Genomic DNA, 18,723 nt, shown 5'->3' on the forward strand with positions numbered 1-18,723 from the left:
CCTCGCGCAATCCCCGTTTGCCCGCCAAAAACAATTTAATGGCCAACCCCACTCATCTTCAAATGGTCGGTACTGTACAATGCAGGCTCAACTGCGCCTTGCGCCCCCCCACCAAACCTAGCCAAATTTTCCCCTGCAATTGAAGCCATCGCCAAATCCACCACAACCACCAAAACCAACCAAATCATCGTCAATTGAGCCACAACAACAACAACGCGATTTTATCGCTGCGCAAGTAGGTGCATCGCTTCATATTCAATCCTCAAGGCCAACTAGCCATAGAATGGCCGCGCGCGCTGATTTGCCCGTCGACGAAGACCCTTTCTACCTCCCACCCGACATACCTGCTTGGTCAGTTGAACATTCCAACCATGCTGGCACCGTCTCTCGGCCTGGGGAGCTGGGGCAGCAACGTCTGAACCCAGCCGACAATCTGGGGGGCTTGGATCGAGATCCTGGGAGAGTGAGTAATTGCATTAGTAAATGGCAGAGCCGCAATGGACACGGCGTTGCTGGCACTTACTTGCATCCGGTAGCAGTGGACTGCATCTTGGTCTTGGAGTTGGACTTGGACTGGCTGCGCGACGCAGAGACTGCAAACGGGCCGTAGCCGACCGAGACGTTGGCCGAGGTCGACGACGCGGACACGGCGCTCTCCAGGGCCGACGTGTCGCCCGAGAACTTTGGCTCAGAGTCAGTACTCTTTGTACGTCAGCGGGCCAGAGAAAGAAGAAGAACGCACGCTCAGCTCGACATCAGCGGCAACAACAAACGCGGTCGGGTACGACGAGAACTGCTGGTAGTAGCCGGCAGGCACCTCCTCGTTCTCGTACATCTGCTTGAGGCGGGCCTCGCCGGGCGAGATGTCGAAGCGGCCCGAGTCGAGCTCGGCGTCGGCGAACAGCTCGGCGTGCAGCCACGGCCGCTCAATCTCGACCACCATGCAGTCCATGGTCATCTCCACGTCGAGGTTCGCCATCGACTGCATCGCCTTCGCCGAGCTCTCCGTGTGGCTCGCGCCGCCCGACGCCGAAAACAGGCACCAGTTCGCCTTGGCTGCGATGGAGCTGGCTGATTGCGACGTGGATGTCTCTCGGATGTCCGTGTTGGAAGACGCTTTGCACGAGATCTGGGGGAGGGTTAGTTTGGCCTTGAAGGGGGAAGAAAGACGCACTTTGGTCCAGGGATCGGCCTCCTCGCCGTCCTCGCCGACATTGGGGTTCTTCTTGCCTACGAGCTCGGGGTTGACGGCAATGTCGCTGTCGCTGATGACGATGCCCTCTTGGTTGACGACGGGCAGGGCCAGCATCTTGCCGGCCGTCCCCGAGGCGACGCTCAGCTGCTTCTCGAGGTCGGCAATGTCGCGGCTGAGCTGGCCGATGCGCGCGTCGAGCCACGACTTGGCTGTATCCTTAATGCTCGCCTCGCCGCTGCGCACCGCCTGCGCGCTGCGCTTGGAACCCGCGTCGTTCCAGGCCGCCTGCGCTTTGACGAGCTTGGTGAGGGGGTCTGCAGATGGCGACTCGGTGGTGCCCTCGGCCGGATGGTCCTCGTTCTGCCCCTGGCCGTTGGTAGTAGTGGAGCCCCTGTACCCACTCAGCCACGCTGTCTTGTCGGTCCTGGTGCCCTGGAGCTGCGCATAGTTCTTGTCGTCCATGTTGGCATACACCTCGGCATATGCCCGCTTCAGGTTGTCGTCGGCTGTGTTCGAACTGGTCATGGCCACAGGGAAGAAGGCATCTTGCTCGATTCCCTGTATCCCGTTATTAATTGCTTGTCACTCCTCTTCTTGCAACTTCTCCCGTCGAGCGTGGCTCACCTGTTTCAGAGTCTCGTGGGACGCCAGCAAGTTCTGCAGCCGGCGAAGTTCTACTCGAATCTCCGCGGGCATGGGTTTGTCGTTGCGCTTCTTCCAGCCCCGGACCTTGTCGCGGATGATGGTGGCCCAGTGGCTCGGGGTGAGGACGACTCCGTTGTACTCGCTCGCGCCGTCATCAGCAACGATGGTGAGGTTTCGGTACGCCTCCTTGCTGTTCTCGATACGCTTCATGCCAGAGCTGATGTCGACGACGCCAAAGTGGAAGTCGACCATGAACTTGTACCCGTGCACCACCCAGTCCATGTACTTGGCCTGGATGTTGTTTTTGTACTGCGCGCGCACTACAGTCAGCTAGACTTGTCTAAAGATGATGGCGTTGATGGGATGCACTCACTGCGCGGGCATTCTCTTGAAGCCACTGCATGTACTTCTCGCGCGACTCTTTGACCTGAGCCGTGCTGGAACCCTGGGGTGGTGCAAAGTCCTTCAGCGCCTGTCCTTGGGCATGGTCGTAGGCGGCTACCTCCTTTGCCCAAGCCGACTGTTTCGCTACGTAAGTTTCGACCTTGCTCTTTCCCGCGGAGCCGGGGCTGTCATCGCCAGACTTGAGATAGTCCATTGACGCCTTGTAGCGGTCCCGAATGACCTTCAGTCGGTCGTCCGTCACCTGAGTTGCCGCGTTCCCAATGACTCCAGAAACAGAGGCCTCAATGGGGACGAGGAGATCTAGGGCTGCAAGATAGCTGCGTGCAACACTCTTGCCCGTCTTACCAGCGGTGAACTTGGACAGCGGGATCATGCCGTCGGCCAGTCGGGCTTCCTGGGCCCGGACAGCTGTCGGAGTCTTGATTTGTTCGTCGGCGTCGTAGTAAAAATCTCTGGAGACCAGAGGTCAGCAATTGTGCCGCGCTGTAGCGTCGCGAGGAAAATAGAATCTCCTTACTTCCAGTTGATAATGGTACCAGGGACAGCGACGGTCAAAACCTGGTTCGAGGCAACCGGGATGGCATTGGCGATAGCCTCCCGCACAGTCTGTGGTTTGGTCTGTCAACAACCTTGAATCAGCCAAGGGTAAGATGCAACTGCACTCACGTTGGAGGCGATTTTCATCGCCTTCAGCACCTTCTTGGCCTGATCTTCCTGTGAAGGCGTCGACATTTTGGCGATCAATGAGTGTCAAGTGGAATTGATGGGAAAGAGTTGGGGGAAATCAGAAGTGATCTGTGGTCTGTGGTCTGAAGCGTGGCTACTAGGCACTTGCGTTTGCTTTGGTCGAGAGATGTTGAAGTGGTTGTTTGCTTGTATTTATTCTCTTCGTCTTCAGTCTCGTTGCAGTCCTCCATGGCATCTCCTGGGATATGTCTCTTGGCATGGCCCCCTACCGCATACACCTCTCAACACTGCTGGGCGTGGGATATCGAGGAGGCGTGTTGCCGAACTTGGCAATCGGTTTTGATTACTGTGGCGTGCGCAGTCATCCATGGTCGGGGCGCTATTTGGTCGGGAGCTCCCAATCGGGAACACAGTGAGTCAACACCTACACCCGTCCAACTGTACTGTTTTTGACGGCTAATATTATCCCATAAACCCATACAGCTAGACTTATACGGGTTAGCTACTTTTATTGCTGGGGCTGAAGTCCAATCACTTCACTCCAGCTCCCCGAACGTTTCAATTGGTCAGTGGGACACGGGCTCTATTGAACATCTTCTTTGGAATAGCCAGAAGGGCAGCTCTCTGAACCGTGAGTCATATTTGCCTGCACCCGATCATGATATAGGGTCACAAATAAGATTAGTCGGGAACATTGCCCAAGTGAGCGTTTGGCAGACCTGGCCCGACTCCAGACCGGGTGATGATCAGCAGTTATAGCTTGCAACCGCCACGGAAGTTTATTCCTAATAGCTCGAAATCCCTTAGGTACTAACCAAACTAATACATCCCTCTTATTGAAAACCACCCAAAAAATCGCTGCTAATTCTGCTACCACCCGTTGAGCATCTTGATCCTCATATCATACAGCGGCGGTGGCGTGTCGGGCATATACGTCTTCCAGCCCTCGTCGGCCAGCACCTCGACGGCGCCCGTGCCTGGGCTCCTACGCACGTGCACCGAGAACGCCATGTTCCAGAACTGGCAGCGGTCGTCAAAGAGGCGGCGGGGGAATCGCAGCTCGAGGTGCGTGAGCGCCGCCGGCGGTGCTGCTGCCTGCTCTTGTTCTGAGCCTGGCTGTGTCTGCTGAGAGAATTGGTCGAAGATCTTGCGCGCCAAGTCCTGACACGCTTGCTTGTTCGGTTCCGGAAAGACTGAGCTGCCCATTATGGTCCACTTGTGCTCCCCTGCAAAGGAAGATGCCGCGTCTTCCAGGCTGACGTTGATGCGGATGGACTCTAGGCCGTGGAGTTTCGTGGCGGCGTCGAGGACCCAGTCTTTCTGCTCGTTCGCGGTCGACGGGGCCTGGTCCTCCTCCTCTTTGGGAGGCGGGGACGGAATGTCGGCGACAGGCAACGTGTCCTTCTTCATTGGCGACAACAGTGACTTTGGCGACAGGTGCGCCTTGATCGATGACAGGCGGCGCCAGATGTTGCTGCTAGTGTTGGCCAAGTAGAACTCGGCCTCGGCTGGACTGGCGTCCAGTTCGAGGTGCTTCAGCAGCGGCAGGCGGTCGGCGAGGACTTGGACAGCATCGTGTGTCCACAAGCCGGCGGGCATGGAGCTGCAGGTGGGAGTGTGGATGGCCAAGCTGCGCAGGCTGTGGCCGTGGTGGAAGATAGCTTCCCAGAGAGCGGGCACGTCGCGCTCGTAGTTATAGATTGTTAGCTCCTCGAGCCCATCGATGGCCGTGATGAAGCTGTTGACGGGGCGCAGGTCAGTGCTCCACAGGTCGCACTGGTAGGCTTTTTGCGTCGACGAGTACGATGTCTGCAGCGTCTTGATCTTGGCCACCTGTTCCGGTTCGTCGTGCTGCAGGTCCCGCATCACCGTGCCTGGGCACGTTATGCCAAAGTCCACATTCCCGGAGCTGATGTCAAAGATCCCCATGGCTGTTGTGTTGTTGTTGTTGTTGTTGTTGTTGTTGTTGTTGTTGTGCTGGAATGATGTGATGATGGGTGAGATAGGAATTAGGAAACTGACTCTGATCAATCTCGAGGGCGACTTATACTCATTTATTACATGTCCAAATTGTTCATGAAACACCTACTCCCTCAACGGCAGCCGTTGGATAATTGTACTCCGCCCGGCGTGCGTGGGCCTCGATTAAGCCTGACATTAAGCCTGACAAGGAGCCTCTGTCCAAGGCTGGTTCAGGAGGCGGAAGCCTGAGACTGCGCCACCCCCAACATCCACCAAGGCATTTGGGAGACGCCTAACAAGCAACAATACGACCCTACCTAGGCTGCAAGTCTCACTCGCCAGTGCCTTATTCACTAATCCTACAGCACACATATTACCCGTTGTACATCTATCGTTGAGCCTCGGCGGAGTTCCGTGATGAAACGTCGACGCTAAAAGATCAACTTACTGAACACTCTGTTTCTGAGGCCGCCAATGGACCACTCAACATGCACTCACTCAAACAAGGCAATATCATCAAGACAGGCACGATCACACGAAAGTCCGAAACAAGTTGTAAAAGTCGAGGTGAATTATTATACCCCTGAGGGTCTGTCTCCTCTCATGCAGTTGGCTCGATGCGATCCACCCACGCATGAATATTACCAAGAGCAAATCCGACGCCCTAGGGAAAAAAGTGATGCCGATTGCGCCGTCCCTCTCAGAACTGAGCCAATGCTAATAAATGCCAATGCCAATGCAATCCTCCCAATTGTTATGTTCCATGATCATATCCGTCGCGCCAATCCCATCTCCATTGTCGAAAGGCGAGTACCTTAGTTGATAGCAATGCGGCGAGCCTCGTGCTTCTTAGCCTTGGGCACCGAGACCGTCAGGATGCCGTTGTTGAGGCCGGCCGACACTGCCTCCTGGTCGACGCGGCCCGGGAAGCTGAAGGTGCGCGAGAACTCGCCGATGGAGCGCTCGTAGACCCAATACTTGTGGCCGGGGGCGGCCTTCTGGACCTCGGCGCCGGCCGTCTTGTCGACCTGCGTCTCGGGCGACGTGGTGCTGTGCGTCTCCTCCGGGTCGTCCTCGACCGTGGCCTTGTGCGAGGTCACGCTGTGGTTGTCGTAGTCGTCGGCGGTGTTGGCGCCGGAGTGCTCCTCGGGCTTGTTCTCGTAGGTGCGCTCGACGCGGCCGCGCACGACAATGGTCTGCGGGTCCGTGAACTCGATGGTCAGGTTCTCGCGCTCAATGCCCGGCAGCTCGCCGTGCAGCTCGTACGTCTTCTCGGTCTCGCGCACGTCGAACTTGGGCTTGAACGTGACGACCTTGGATCGGCGGCCCGAGGCGGCGCTGCCCTGCTGGTCGCCCTGGACTTCGCGGCTGTACGTGTCAAAGTCGTTGAGGAGTCGGAAGAGAGGAGTGAAGGTGGGCTCCGAGGGAGCAGAGTAGAGCGGGCTCGACAGGAAAGACATCATTGTGGCTTTTTGGTCGTGGGCTGCAAAGATGTGAGTGAGAATGTTGGTTGTTGAGCAGCCTTGAAGGCGTGAGGTTTTGCAGGCAGAAGCTGAAGCTGGAAGCTGATGTTGCCGATTGATCTGTGTTGTGATCTGGGAATGAGAATGAGAAGCAGGCCATGAATATATAGGCCTGAAGGTGGTTGTCTAGAGGCTTCGTGCAAATTCCTGAAACTGCCTGTTTGGCAATTACGCGGCCTTGTGGCAGCTTCCCGGAGTTGCTGGACACTTCTGGATGGCGGCTTTGTAAGTCGGAATGCTGCTTTGTGGTTCGCTGATGGTCGCGAATTTGCGGGAAGATTCCAGAAGAAACCAACACTTCTTGGCAGGGTTAGGGTTTTACATGAACGCGCCACCACCTGCCTTCTCAGTCCTTCGGTGCGACGTAATTTCCTGAGCAACAGGACAAGCCCGAATCAATTACGTCAATCAGAAAATTCTAGATACACCAAAAATGGTAGGAACAGAGCAAAGGCCAATTGCATTGTAGCGGAACCATGCGACGAGAAACTTCTCCCAGCTCATCGAAATTCGAAATTGCGTAACAATCGCGGACCGGCGGCAGCGCTGGCAGCGCACTGATGACCCCCAAAAAAAACCCCAGAAAACCCCAAAGTAACCTCCCAACGGACTGACTGCACTTTAGCCCCTGAATCTCACTGTGTACTTGTCGATCGAAAATTCTAGAAGGCCATCGGCTTCCATCTGAACGGGGTCGACGTAGAGCCTGACGTCGACCTCGGCCTTGTACAGGTTAAACACGCGGAAAATGATGTAGACCGAGTCGTCGGTTGCCAGTTTCTTCATCTGCTTCTGCAGTGTTAGTGTATGCTAGTTTTGCATCCGTCGTGTCTCTGTCTCACCTTGTTATACTGGGCGCTACTCATGAAGAATGGCGCGTTGCACAGGAGCGGGGTCGACTTAACTTCGAAATGGTACTTAGGCGTTCGACCCTGCCACGTCGCCGACGCCAAGTACCCCTTGTAGATAAGCAGGTCGGTAAAGGCACCGTCGACGTCTTGGTACTCGAAATCTGCCTTTTCACGGCCTCGCCAGTGGGGCATTGACTGATGGTCGGGATGGACAGCAGCATGCTTTCTGATGTTGCTTGTCCAGTTTTCGCGCGAGAATCCGGGCAGAGCGGGCTTGAGTGCAGATAAGAGCTCGAATACCTGGTCGGGAAGATTTGTCAGCGAAGGAGCGCTTTTCAGACCAAGTAGGATTTCAGGCCAAGTAGGATCGTAAACTTACGAACAATTCGCCAGCGGCCCCAACCATGCTGTCTCGTTTGGACAAGAGGCCAGGAGCCCCAAACAGAGAATTTTCGGTGTAGTCTATGAACTGTTGGTCTGGTATTTCTAGCTCCAGCAATGCACGCAAAAGTGTGTCCATCTCGAAAGTGCTGTCGCTGGCGACTTTGTTGGGGAACGGGACGCTCCGCCCAGCCGTTATTATCTGGCCCAAGAGACTGCGATACTTGGCCAAGGGGTCTTGGGGCGCTGGTGTAGGTGAGCGCACGGGGCTGTGTGAATCTTCAGGGGAAAACTCTGAATCGAGTCTGTCTTCTTGTTCTGGGCTGCGTGGCTCGGGGATACTGGCAGTTGCATCTACAGGGCTGGATGGGCCCGCCGAGAAGTGCGTTGCATGGTCGTCGTCGTCATGCGGTTCGGGATTTGACAGATCTTCTCGACTCAACGATCTTGCTGAGGAGTTCTCTGCAACTGCCTCGTCTTCTGGTGAACCTGAACTTGGTGAGTCTAGCAGAGAATCGTTCGCGGTGTCGTTTTGGGCCTCTGGACTCAACGAACGTTCCGAAGGCGGAGCATCCACAGCATCAAATAACAGCTCTAGGGAGAAGTCTGCTTCACTTTGAGCCAGGCCTGGAGAATCTAGTGGGGAGCCGGTTTCGGTTTCAGGTCGAGGCTCTGGACCCAATGAATGTGGTGAAGGAGGCGCCTCCACATCGACGACGGGCTCTTCTGCAGAGGAGTCTACTTCATCTGGTCCTGGGCTTGGCGAGTCTGGTAAAGAGCCATCGGTGGCTCCCATCATGACATACACTTGGAGGGCTCGCTGGCTCATCGGGAGAGCCTCCAAGAACTGCCTCCTCAATGGCTGGGCTATTTGCACCCGTCCGAGAGTCCGTTTCGGTTTCTCCGAGGCCTTCCGGCTCTGGGCTGAAATGGCGCGAGACGGATGCCGATTCTGCAGGGCTCGATGCATCTGGGACAACGTCCTCTGGGTCCGATTCAGCGTATCCTAGCTCTGATTCGGCGTCCTCTGGCTCCGACTTTGCTGGAGTACGGTATGGGGCCGCCTCCTCGGGTGCTAGGCTTGTTGAGCGTGCTAAAAATGAAGCTGCGGCTTCGTACTGCTGGCCTAGGCTAGACCGGCCGGGACTAGACCGATTTACCTGACTGGGTGGTCCAGCTGGATTAGATGAACCTTTCGGGCTGTCGCGCTCCACTGGAAAGTACTCTGGACTCATGGGTTGAAATACCGGCGCTTCCACCAGCGGGCTAGGGGTCTGAAACGACAAAAGGTCGGTTCCCAGTGTAAGTTGCATTCCATCGCTAAGACTCGACACTGTCCTCAATTCGAGGACTGGTGATCCGACGTCAAAGACAGATTCCTCTGCAATGAGTGGCGAGCTTGGGATGGGCTGCACTTCTGGTACAGAAACAGCCTCTTCAGCCTCTTCAAGGTCCGCATTTCGAGTTTCGACATCAATTATCCCCTCTTCTTCTAGGAGTTTTTCGACCGATGCAATCCTGGCATTTAGGAGCCCCTTCAAGACTCCCACTGCAGCGCGGTCCACTGGGCGCGGAAATTGCGTGCCAGGCTCCGTCATTATCCACTCCCCCAGCTTCTCCGGCAAAGAGTGTTGTATGCACAAGTCCTGCCGTATTTGATCGCGAGGGATGTATATCTTTAGTGTGGTGTGGCTGTCATCGATGTGGACCTCTGTATGGCCAACAGTGACACTGAAGTCTTGGCCATTCATTGAAATGGACATTTTGTTGATGATGCCGTTGGTTTCCCAGGTCTCCGCCCCTCGCAGCAGCGCATATAAAGCCCACTCGTCCCTTTGCACTCGTGGACTTTTGAAGTGTGCGAAAACCCTGAAAGTGTATGCAGTGAATCAGCAACAGACCTATGCGCCTCCCGAATGTTGCCCTCAGTAATTACCACAGGCAGGCATGGCCCTGAGCCGCCGCTGCTTTACCCTGAGTTGTGGTGAGCGAGGTGTGTACTGCACAGCCCCTGTGCCGCGTTTCTGGCCACCCCGGCTAAAGTTGCCATTTACCAAAATAAAAAAAAGACTTCCTGTTTTCCTATAGACCTATATCTGGGTACATACGATCGGACTACTATTGTAGAGAGTATTCGTTGAAAACCTTTCAAAGGCTCTAGTATCGGTATAGTGGATGTTTATAAAGAGGCATTGTCACGGCACAGCGCATTTCGGGTTCCTTATCGCATTGCCGTGTGACGTCACTTCCCGATAAGCCCAGCTAGGTCTAGCGCATTAGTCACGTGGTTGCGAGCCACCCCGCCCACAACCTTTTCTACTGATCGCACAATTCGCGATTCTTTTTCTTTTCCCTTTTTTCTTCTTTAGCTTAGTTTTACACTAAATCAATACGGTATATTGTTGGCAACAGTCCTTCAAAACCTATTAACCGTGACAGGCATTACCATTATTTATAGGGCTATATTCGTGTTTTAAGGATGTTGAAATAACTAGTTTAAATAAGCTAATTGTAAGATAAGGCAGGTACGCCTGATCAAGGTGGTCAACTGGAAGCAACGTAGTAAGGCGAGCAAGAACTGGTTTTGGTGTAAGATGTCACGACCAGGGCAAGGCATTGAGGTTAACTCAGTCCATTGGGTGCTATCGACGAAGATTCTAAACTGAGGAGGGAAAGAAAGAAAAGTCCGACAACGCGTCGCGTGCTCGCGAATAAGTTTTCATCTATCAGTGGGGTAGGTGGGGCCTCGAGGAGGCTTCTGATAGGCCCGGGGGTTCTGGGCGGCTCTGGCTGCTTGAGGGCCAGTTTGGTGGACGGGTCCTCACAAGTGCTGCAGGCTGGCGCCGTCACACTGCAGGTAGTAAGCTCTTATTATATAAACACTGAGCCTCTTACGCTCGTAATAGCTGGGAGTCTGTCTCACCGCTCAAGCCCACCGGTTGTGGGAGTTCTTTTTGAAGCTTTGGGCATGGATTTCTTGCTATCGGCGAAGCATTCCTCTTCTTTCCTTGTTTGGCAGGCAAAGCCCGGCCTGGATTATGCCCATTGGGCTCTTCTTGCGGTTACCTTATTTTCCAGACTTTTTGGGTGCCGGCGGCCCTGTTACGGGGGCATAAATGGCCCGAAAATAATGCACAAAACAAATCTACAACTTCCATGGCGTCTTGAATGTGATATTCCTCATGGCGTTTAGTTGAGATGTATGAGGTTCCTTAGCTGTGACTGGGGAGCTTGGAAGTTCGCAAACTACACGAACTAGGTAGGTCCTGTGTTGAGGGTGAACCCCACGGAGCTGGATATACGGGTATCGGAGCTGAGGTATATAACATCTTCCGACATTTTCCATTCTTCTTTCCTTTTTGTTATTGACATGTTACTCTTTTTATAGATGCTGGATCCTATCTCTGGTCTCGGGGATCCGACCTTTTATGTGCACCTCACCTGGCTGGATAAGATATGGTGGGAGTGGCAGCGGCTTGGCTTATCCATCTGGTTTAAGGACATGGGAGGCATCAACAGGGTCAACCTCAGTGCTTCAGTCGGTGGCAGTTGTCCGCCGCCAGGTGTCCCCATGCCCTCAGAGGGTGGAAGTTGAATGGGTTTGTTACAGCAAAACTAACGCGCCCGTGGATTGTGCCGTAAGTAACCGATCTAGAGGGCTAGACAGTGGAAGATTGAAGGATGGCAGTTAGGCTAACTGATGCGCAATTTTAGTGAGCCCACGATTTATGGAGACCTAGCCAACATTAAGACGCCAAATCACCTGCTCCACTTGTATGGGATTGTGATAAACAGGACGGTTACCGAGGTCATGGGCATACTTTTGCTTTAAGTTCGAGTGAGCGGAATGGTAGTTAAAAGTCTGTTCTTTTTAGCAACCACAAACCATCCAAATGCAGATAGAAATTCGGGTAATTGGCATTTATCACTGACGAGGACACTTCCGGATACCCAGGTAATTAATTTCTTGGTGCAATACAACTCTGGTGACCTAGTGAAGATGTGTTACGTACCTTAGTCACCAGTAGAACCTCCGATAGTCTCGGGGTCTTCGTTCCTGACCGCTCGAATACGGTATTCATGTAGTATCGTGCCGGGAGGGGTCATTCCGGTGCTGCGGCGGTCGGGTTTGGATCATCACGATCCACATCCGATAGCAGCTTAAGGCTAAGAACTCAGGTGAAGCAGCCCAAAAATCTTACGGCGGGGGCAGAGCGGTGCTGACATTTCTTCCCATCCACTCATAATTTCACTCTTACACCGGCGAATGCCAGTGAGGTGGAGGAGTCAGTGAAAACCAGGGCTGCACCTCTGGTCGTTATTTGCAAGCAACCGTCTTGGCGCAATATATCCTCCCCTAAAAATAGGTCAAATACCCCGTGCATGATATAATGCGGGCATCTGGACGCCGTCGAATTTGCTACTCTACCTTTTGTCGAAAATGTTGGTACATCGTGGTGCAAACCTACAAGTACAAGTATTTAATTCACACGATGCCCTAACGACACCGTGATTTAAACCTCACCCACATGTAAATCCCTAACTTAGATAACAACCACAACAAAACCAATCATCCACCAAAAAAACCTCTTAAAAATGCATCTCCCCACCCTCCTCCTCACTCTCGCCGCCCTAACCCTCACCACCGCCACCCACGACAAAACCCCCTGCGGCTTCAAGATCGCGCCCTGCCCGCCAGGCAACATCTGCCGCGCGAACGACCCAGCCTGCACACGGGGAGAAAACTGTCTCGGCACCTGCGTGGGCGAGCGCTCCCCACCCGTCACCGAGACTCCTCCCCCGCCGACATTTACCACCTCCACCAGAGCACCACCGCCGTCAACGACAACCAAGACCCGCGCGCCGCCGCGGCCGACGTACCAACCCTGCGGGGGGTTCCGCGTGGATCCCGCGCGGACGTGCGGCGAGGGCTACGCGTGCGTGGATAACCCGTTCGTGTCCGGGTGCGGCATGGCGTGCGACTGGCCGGGGATCTGTGTCAAGGTGAAGGGGGCGCCGTTTTGTGCTGGGTTTGTCGGGAAGATGTGTCCAGGTATTTTATCCTCCCTAATCATTTCGCACTCGGACGAGGTGTTGTGATGGTGTGGGCTGGTTTGAGGCTAACAGGGCTGATAGATAACATGTACTGCATCGATTTCCCGGACGATGGGTGTTCGGTTGATGAGGGCGGTGCTGATTGTATGGGCTTGTGTATCTGATGGGAAGGGCAATGGCGTGGAACAAGGGCAATCTCGGTCTAGAGAGGAGTGGTGATATATTGGCGTAATTGTTGGAGCTGTCCTCCCAGTAGGTAACTCTATTGACTAGTAAGGCTTAGGTACGACGTCATATATAGTTTCATCATCACCTCCAGAGTATGAAAGGCGCATCGAGGAGGATGCATCTTGTTTCAATTCCGCGTAGACTAGCGACGACGGAGCCACGGCGGTGGCCTGGCATTTTCTCCTTAAAAAAGAAACTGACCCAATTTTAAAGAGGCAGTCTATTCGTACGGTAGGAAGCGTCTTTTTGTACGGTAGGGTACAAAAAGTGACATGCGCGCCAAGCCGCCAAGCCACTAGCCCAGCCAAAAGTCGGATTTTTACACCTTAAAAAGACTAGTTGAATAGATTGAACGCTTCTTCGGATGGCTTGCCCGGCACCCTGCGCCCGGCACCCTACGCCCGGGCCACTTTTTTACCTACAATTGAAGCCATCGCCAAATCCACCACCTGCGCCCGGCACCCTGCGCCCGGGCCACTCAGGCCAAATTTTACCTACAATTAAGGGCATCCGCCAATTCCACCAAAACCTTCCACCTTCAACAACCACAACACCACAACACCACAATACCGTCAATTGAGCTATACCAACAATAACGCGATTTTATGGCCGCGTAAGTAGGTGCGCAGCTTCATTTTGCATCTACAAGACTAACAAGCGATAGAAATGGCCGCGCGCGCGCCTTCGCCCGGCGAAAATGATGATGCGCACCCCGCGCCCGCACCGGTGCCTCTCTCAATGCCTCCGCCAGACCACAAGCTTTTTACCCACAAATACGACTTTCTCGTTGACTTGATGGATGACTTGGAAGAATGGTCCGCTTCAGCGCTCTTTTGCGTACGAAAGCTTCGTGCGTCGAACAAGATCAAGGACTTCGGGCATTCCTGCGTTGAGATTTCCTGCCAGAGAGGCAAGATTCGACTTAGCGAGGCAACCACACAAAAGAGTCAACAGAGGACTATAAAGTGCGACTGTCCTCAAGCTTGTGGCTAAGGCGCTCGCGAAAGACGAGCGTAAATGGACCCTACACATCGTCAACAGCACACATAACCACCCGCCCGCCGAGTCCCGTGCCAATTTGGTCGGTAAATTCCTCCCTAAGCACAAGGCTTTTGTGGCGACCTATTCCGACAGGCCCGCGATCTCGAATCGGGAGATCGCTAGGGATTTGCGCACCAAGTTCCCCGGCTTCGTCTTCAACCGTAGGCAACTTCGAAACCTTCGATATACGCAGCGACAAGAGACCCTTGACGGGCACACACCGTTCCAGGCCACGATGAAGTTACTTGACGATAAAAAGATCAAGTATGATGTGCTTTGGTCCGCCGGGAACGACAAGAAGCCAGAGGGTCTTTTTTGGACTACTGAGTGGTGCGAGGAGCAGTGGAAGCTTCATCCTTGGGTGCAGATGTACGACAATACGTACAAAACCAACAACAAAGGACTGGCATTCTTCCAAGTCGTCAGCGTCAACAACCTTGGCCAGTGCTTCAGCTGTGCGTTCGGGCTGATGAACAACGAACGGCAGGAAGGCTTTGACTGGCTGATGGATAAGGTCAATGAGAATCGTAAATGGATCAAGGCCAACAAACCAACTATCACAATTTCCGACTTTGACGTGGCGATGAGGGCTTCAATTATACGTGTTTACCCTGACGCAGACCCTCAACTCTGCATCTTTCACATCAATAAGAATATGGTGTTGCACATCCACAAGAAGTGGGATAAAAAGGCTGTAGCAGAGGTCGCCGCCGCACATGCCGCGGCACAGCCGGCTCAGGGCGACCAAGCGGGTGGAAGTCGGGACAACAACAACAATAATAATGAAGCCGAGGGCCCCGGAGATGACGATGCGGCTGCCGGAGTTGTGAATCGCCTCAACCGCATCGCGGTCGACGAAGTCCCTGTTAGTCGCGTGCCTGATGAAGTCGAGTACTCCCGAGCCGGGGTCTACAAGATTTGGGAGCATATGCTCTATGCCCTGACTCTTGATGACTTCAACGCTGCATATGAGAAGCTCAAGGCATTCTTTCCTCAACAAGAGGAAATACTGGCTTACGTCGAGAGCATGATGCCTTTACGCGAGCAGTGGGCAACGTGTTACACCAACAAGCGCCTCAACTTTGGCCACCGCACCACGTCCCCAGTTGAGGCTCTCAACCGTTACCTGAAGAGCTTTGTTATCAACGGGAATAGTGACATTCTTCAGCTTATTGAACAGTCGTTCAGAATGCTTGAGGAAATGCAGAGGTCTATTAGCGAGGCTCGCCACTCCGCGATGACTCGTATAAAGCGGTCATATATAGGCAGAGTGTGGCTCGGTGAGGCTCCGTACAACATCGTTGAGAGGGCCGTGGATCGGGTCGTCAAACAATTCCGCATTGCACTCCGTGCCTGTCCGACCGAAAAGGACCCGAACCCGGGCCCCCTGCCGGAGTGTACGGGCCAGTTTACCGCCCAGTTCGGCATCCCTTGCAGCCACAACCTTCTGCATAGAATGATCGAGGGAGATTTGAGGCTCACGAAGCTAGATTTCCACCCATATTAGTGGTTGGGTAGATCTCTTACTGACGAAGACCGGTATCTACAATATCATGAGTTTGACCGTGTTGAGCGCCTCCGAGGAAGACCCCGAGGCTCTGCGGCGGTTGCTCCTGACCCCCGGGCACCCCGATCAACAGTCCCGATCTTAACGGCATCACCGGCGGCGACAGCGTCTCTAACGCCGGTGGTAATAGTAGCATCGACGACGACGTCAACCGGCAGGGCTTCGGGCGTCATGCCTTCCATTCGCCGTAATGCCTCACAATGGGAGGGCGTCAGCTTGGAGCAGGAAGACAACAGGGATAACAGGACTCAGGAAAACACCAGCGAAAACGCCCCTGCGCAAGCACAACGAACTGTGAATGACCTCACTATCCCTCGCGGCGGCGCCCGCTTCGGTGCGGCGAAGAGAGGCCCGAGCAGCCGGGGCGGCCGGGGCGGTCGTGGTGCAAAGGCAACATCAACACCACGCGCATCATCAGGGGTATTACGAACCCCGGCTTCATCTGGAGCACAGGCTTCAACCACCAGGGCGCGCGGGTCTCGAGGAGGCATTACAAAGGCATCAACACGCGGTGCATCGACTCGTCGCACTACGAGGGCTTTGGCTGCAGCATTTGAGGCACAACAAAGCGATGAACTTGACGATGCGTAGGCAGGGCAGGTTTTTATTGCATTTTTAGGCATGTTATGTAAGCAACAACACAGGTTAAGCCTTCGGGTTTTATTGCAGAAATGAACGATTGAGCGCATCTACGGCCCTGAGCATATATTACTGCATTTGGAAGCATATTGACGTTGGCGACGGCGGCGTGGTGTAATTGCGATGCGATTGCGATTGATCCGAAGATTTCTTACGCTGGTATCGTCCCAGGAATTAGCGTTATTTTTAGTGCGAAAAGTGGGTTTTTAATGGGCGGGTCCTAGCGCGCATGTCACTTTTTGTACCCTACCGTACAAAAAGACGCTTCCTACCGTACGAATAGACTGCCTCTTTTAAAAATGGAAAATATTGTAAACCGTCAAACGAAATCACCTTTCATTGGTCACAGAATAGATAGCAAAATAGCCGGAGGATATAGCCCCCCGTCGTGCCGAGGCTTGTAGAGCTGAACAGCCCGATAGATATATTTGCCGTCTCCGACGTCCGAGACGTTTGGCTATAATTAGGCTGTCTACTATCTTCAAACGACTGGTCTGAGGCTTTCCAAGCGATTCCATCATTGTCATGAAGAGAACACCTCTTCATGACTTGCATCTATCGACACCAGGATCGTGTGGTAATCAATTCTCGCGCACTCTCTACCGTTCTTAGTATTAGCCATACCCACAACAAAGTTATTGCCCTCAATCTCGAACGCTGGCATCTATGGTGGAGGCATTCCCAACAGGCTCCACGTCGCCCGTGACGGCCCATGTAACATTAGCCCAACTATTTTCCCGAGAATTCACTCAATATTGACCACGATACCGTTCGATCATCTATAAACTATAAGTAACAGAGCTACGCTCACAGGCCCGTCCCGACCCACCCACCCGTCTCGAGGATTTGGTCTTCCAGGGCTTTGACACCATCCAGCAGCACATGGTGTGCTAATTACCTCGCAACACCCAGTCACTACAGAAACGCAGTTTCACTAACATTTCATGTTTACAGTGCATCATGAACGTCAACATAAGGGACGTCTTCACAAAGGCCACCTGTGGAAAGGCGCTTGACCCGTCGTATAACGCATTTTGTACGGTCTAGGGGTCATGAGAGTGCGGGTTTGCTTTGGCAAGGAAGGAGACCCTGGTTACGTTTGAGACGGGGAGTGTATCTTCCTTATATGTTACACGACGGTGTTCCTCCATACCTGTGCCCCCTGTAGTCACGGACAGTCTCGGGTCCTGACACACCCTCCATTTCAGAAGTGGGCAGTTACCAGTAGTCGATAGCGTCAATCTTATCTTTGCCAATTGGTGGAAACTTTGGCATCGGAAGGTGCATAACCGTGAGACGTTGCCCGACAACCGAGGGAGAACGAGTCACAACAAGACTACAAAAAGCGGAAGGACGACGCCTAGATGGAGTTCGAGGCTTTGGGGCCGCCCAAGCAGAACAGGAAGAATATCAAGGGAAAAAAACCGGAATCGGATTCGAGAAGCTATTAATTGAGCAGAGAGATGTTGCTGAAACGAACAGAAAGGAGGTAAATCGAGGGCGCGGTGGAAAAGCGCAAGGGGCACAGGCACAGGGATGTGATAAAAACGTTCAGGAAGAGTCTTGGGATTTCCCAAAGCAGTGGCCAAAGTAGTGTGAGCGGGCTCATCTTGGACTGATCTGGTAGACCGTTGATCAATACACATGGTGTTTTGATCAGAGCTCATGATATGATCCGACAACTCTTTGAATGGAAGCCAATACTAGCCCTATTTGCACTTGGCACGGCCATTTCACCGGATAGCGCATCTCCGGTTCAATCTTGTCTCGGCTAATAGTTGCAAGCATGTATATCTATCCTGCAGTGCGTCACAGACGGCACCGATTCACTCGACATTTCGCTCGTCTCGTTCAACCCGACGGTCTCGCCGACGCCCTACGACGAAGTGCCCTTCCACGACGTCCTTCCACGACGACCCGCAGCGTCACTCAGGGTGCTCGAGTGACCTCGAAGCCGGGGTACGAGAAGCTGCTGGGATGTTGCCTGCAGGCTGTTGCAGACGGCTACTCCTACGTCTGGTCGACACGTGCTGCATCGACAAGAGCAGCAGCGCCGAGCTGTCCGACCACAGCATGGTCGGCACCGCCGACGCCACCCGGATCGACACGGAGCCCTATGGATGTCCATCTCCGAGGACCGCTGGCCGCTGCTCTGGCACCCGACGACGACGACACAACACAAACAGCAACAGCAACCACAAGCAAGCCGCCCCCTGACCCCGAAAAAACACTCTCGCTAATCCTCGGCACGCACCAGAGCATCGAGATCAGCGACGTGTTCCCCCGCGACGCCGTGACCAACGGTAACGAGGTCCTGCTGACATCCCTGAAGGGGAAGAACAACTGGGTCATGAAGCTCACAACAGCAGACAGCAGCGGCGACTCATCTCCAGACGACAACCTACCACAAAAGCCGCTCGTGGAAACATTCCAAACCTGACCGAGCTGGCAATGCACGCAATCTCTTTCCTTAGCAGTGTCGTTTTGTGGCGTGTCGCGTGAAAGTGTGTTGAAGGCACGAAACCGCGCAGCCAATTACAAGGT

At 53.9% G+C, this 18,723-nt stretch overlaps 7 protein-coding genes across 7 annotated transcripts; 3 read left to right on the forward strand and 4 right to left on the reverse strand.

Annotated features, from left to right (window-relative positions):
- Nucleotides 1-352: 352 nt before the first annotated feature.
- Nucleotides 353-2,977, reverse strand: B0T26DRAFT_755616 (uncharacterized protein; the record flags this gene model as incomplete). Its single annotated transcript, XM_060445985.1, has 8 exons — nt 353-455; nt 524-681; nt 743-1,129; nt 1,175-1,753; nt 1,820-2,149; nt 2,214-2,697; nt 2,763-2,851; nt 2,912-2,977. The coding sequence occupies 8 exons, from the start codon at nt 2,975-2,977 to the stop codon at nt 353-355; spliced, it is 2,196 nt and encodes a 731-aa protein (XP_060291178.1).
- An 825-nt stretch (nt 2,978-3,802) lies between these two features.
- On the reverse strand, nt 3,803-4,861 carry B0T26DRAFT_679814 (uncharacterized protein; the record flags this gene model as incomplete). The annotated part of the gene is made up of 1 exon (XM_060440397.1): nt 3,803-4,861. The coding sequence occupies one exon, from the start codon at nt 4,859-4,861 to the stop codon at nt 3,803-3,805; it is 1,059 nt and encodes a 352-aa protein (XP_060291179.1).
- Nucleotides 4,862-5,709: 848 nt separating this feature from the next.
- B0T26DRAFT_862034 (hsp20-like protein) lies at nt 5,710-6,643 on the reverse strand (the record flags this gene model as incomplete). The annotated part of the gene is made up of 1 exon (XM_060447761.1): nt 5,710-6,643. Exon 1 carries the CDS (start codon nt 6,355-6,357, stop codon nt 5,710-5,712), a length of 648 nt encoding a protein of 215 aa, XP_060291180.1. The 5' UTR covers nt 6,358-6,643.
- Nucleotides 6,644-7,038: 395 nt separating this feature from the next.
- Nucleotides 7,039-7,674, reverse strand: B0T26DRAFT_755619 (uncharacterized protein; the record flags this gene model as incomplete). Its single annotated transcript, XM_060445986.1, has 3 exons — nt 7,039-7,203; nt 7,260-7,568; nt 7,648-7,674. The coding sequence occupies 3 exons, from the start codon at nt 7,672-7,674 to the stop codon at nt 7,039-7,041; spliced, it is 501 nt and encodes a 166-aa protein (XP_060291181.1).
- Nucleotides 7,675-12,317: 4,643 nt separating this feature from the next.
- Nucleotides 12,318-12,868, forward strand: B0T26DRAFT_625529 (Kazal domain-containing protein; the record flags this gene model as incomplete). The annotated part of the gene is made up of 3 exons (XM_060436168.1): nt 12,318-12,410; nt 12,504-12,702; nt 12,786-12,868. Coding segments are annotated over 3 exons (375 nt in total), but the record flags the coding sequence as incomplete, so codon positions are not given.
- A 730-nt stretch (nt 12,869-13,598) lies between these two features.
- On the forward strand, nt 13,599-14,183 carry B0T26DRAFT_679817 (uncharacterized protein; the record flags this gene model as incomplete). Its single annotated transcript, XM_060440398.1, has 3 exons — nt 13,599-13,769; nt 13,915-14,134; nt 14,167-14,183. 3 exons carry the CDS (start codon nt 13,599-13,601, stop codon nt 14,181-14,183), a joined length of 408 nt encoding a protein of 135 aa, XP_060291183.1.
- Nucleotides 14,184-16,845: 2,662 nt separating this feature from the next.
- B0T26DRAFT_875346 (uncharacterized protein) lies at nt 16,846-18,654 on the forward strand (the record flags this gene model as incomplete). Its single annotated transcript, XM_060448064.1, has 6 exons — nt 16,846-16,893; nt 16,993-17,064; nt 17,134-17,215; nt 17,995-18,121; nt 18,180-18,301; nt 18,366-18,654. 6 exons carry the CDS (start codon nt 16,846-16,848, stop codon nt 18,617-18,619), a joined length of 705 nt encoding a protein of 234 aa, XP_060291184.1. The 3' UTR covers nt 18,620-18,654.
- Nucleotides 18,655-18,723: the final 69 nt, after the last annotated feature.

This window comes from Lasiosphaeria miniovina (assembly GCF_030549165.1).
Source record: "Lasiosphaeria miniovina strain SMH2392-1A chromosome Unknown B0T26scaffold_7, whole genome shotgun sequence".
In the NCBI taxonomy this organism is placed as follows: domain Eukaryota; kingdom Fungi; phylum Ascomycota; class Sordariomycetes; order Sordariales; family Lasiosphaeriaceae; genus Lasiosphaeria; species Lasiosphaeria miniovina.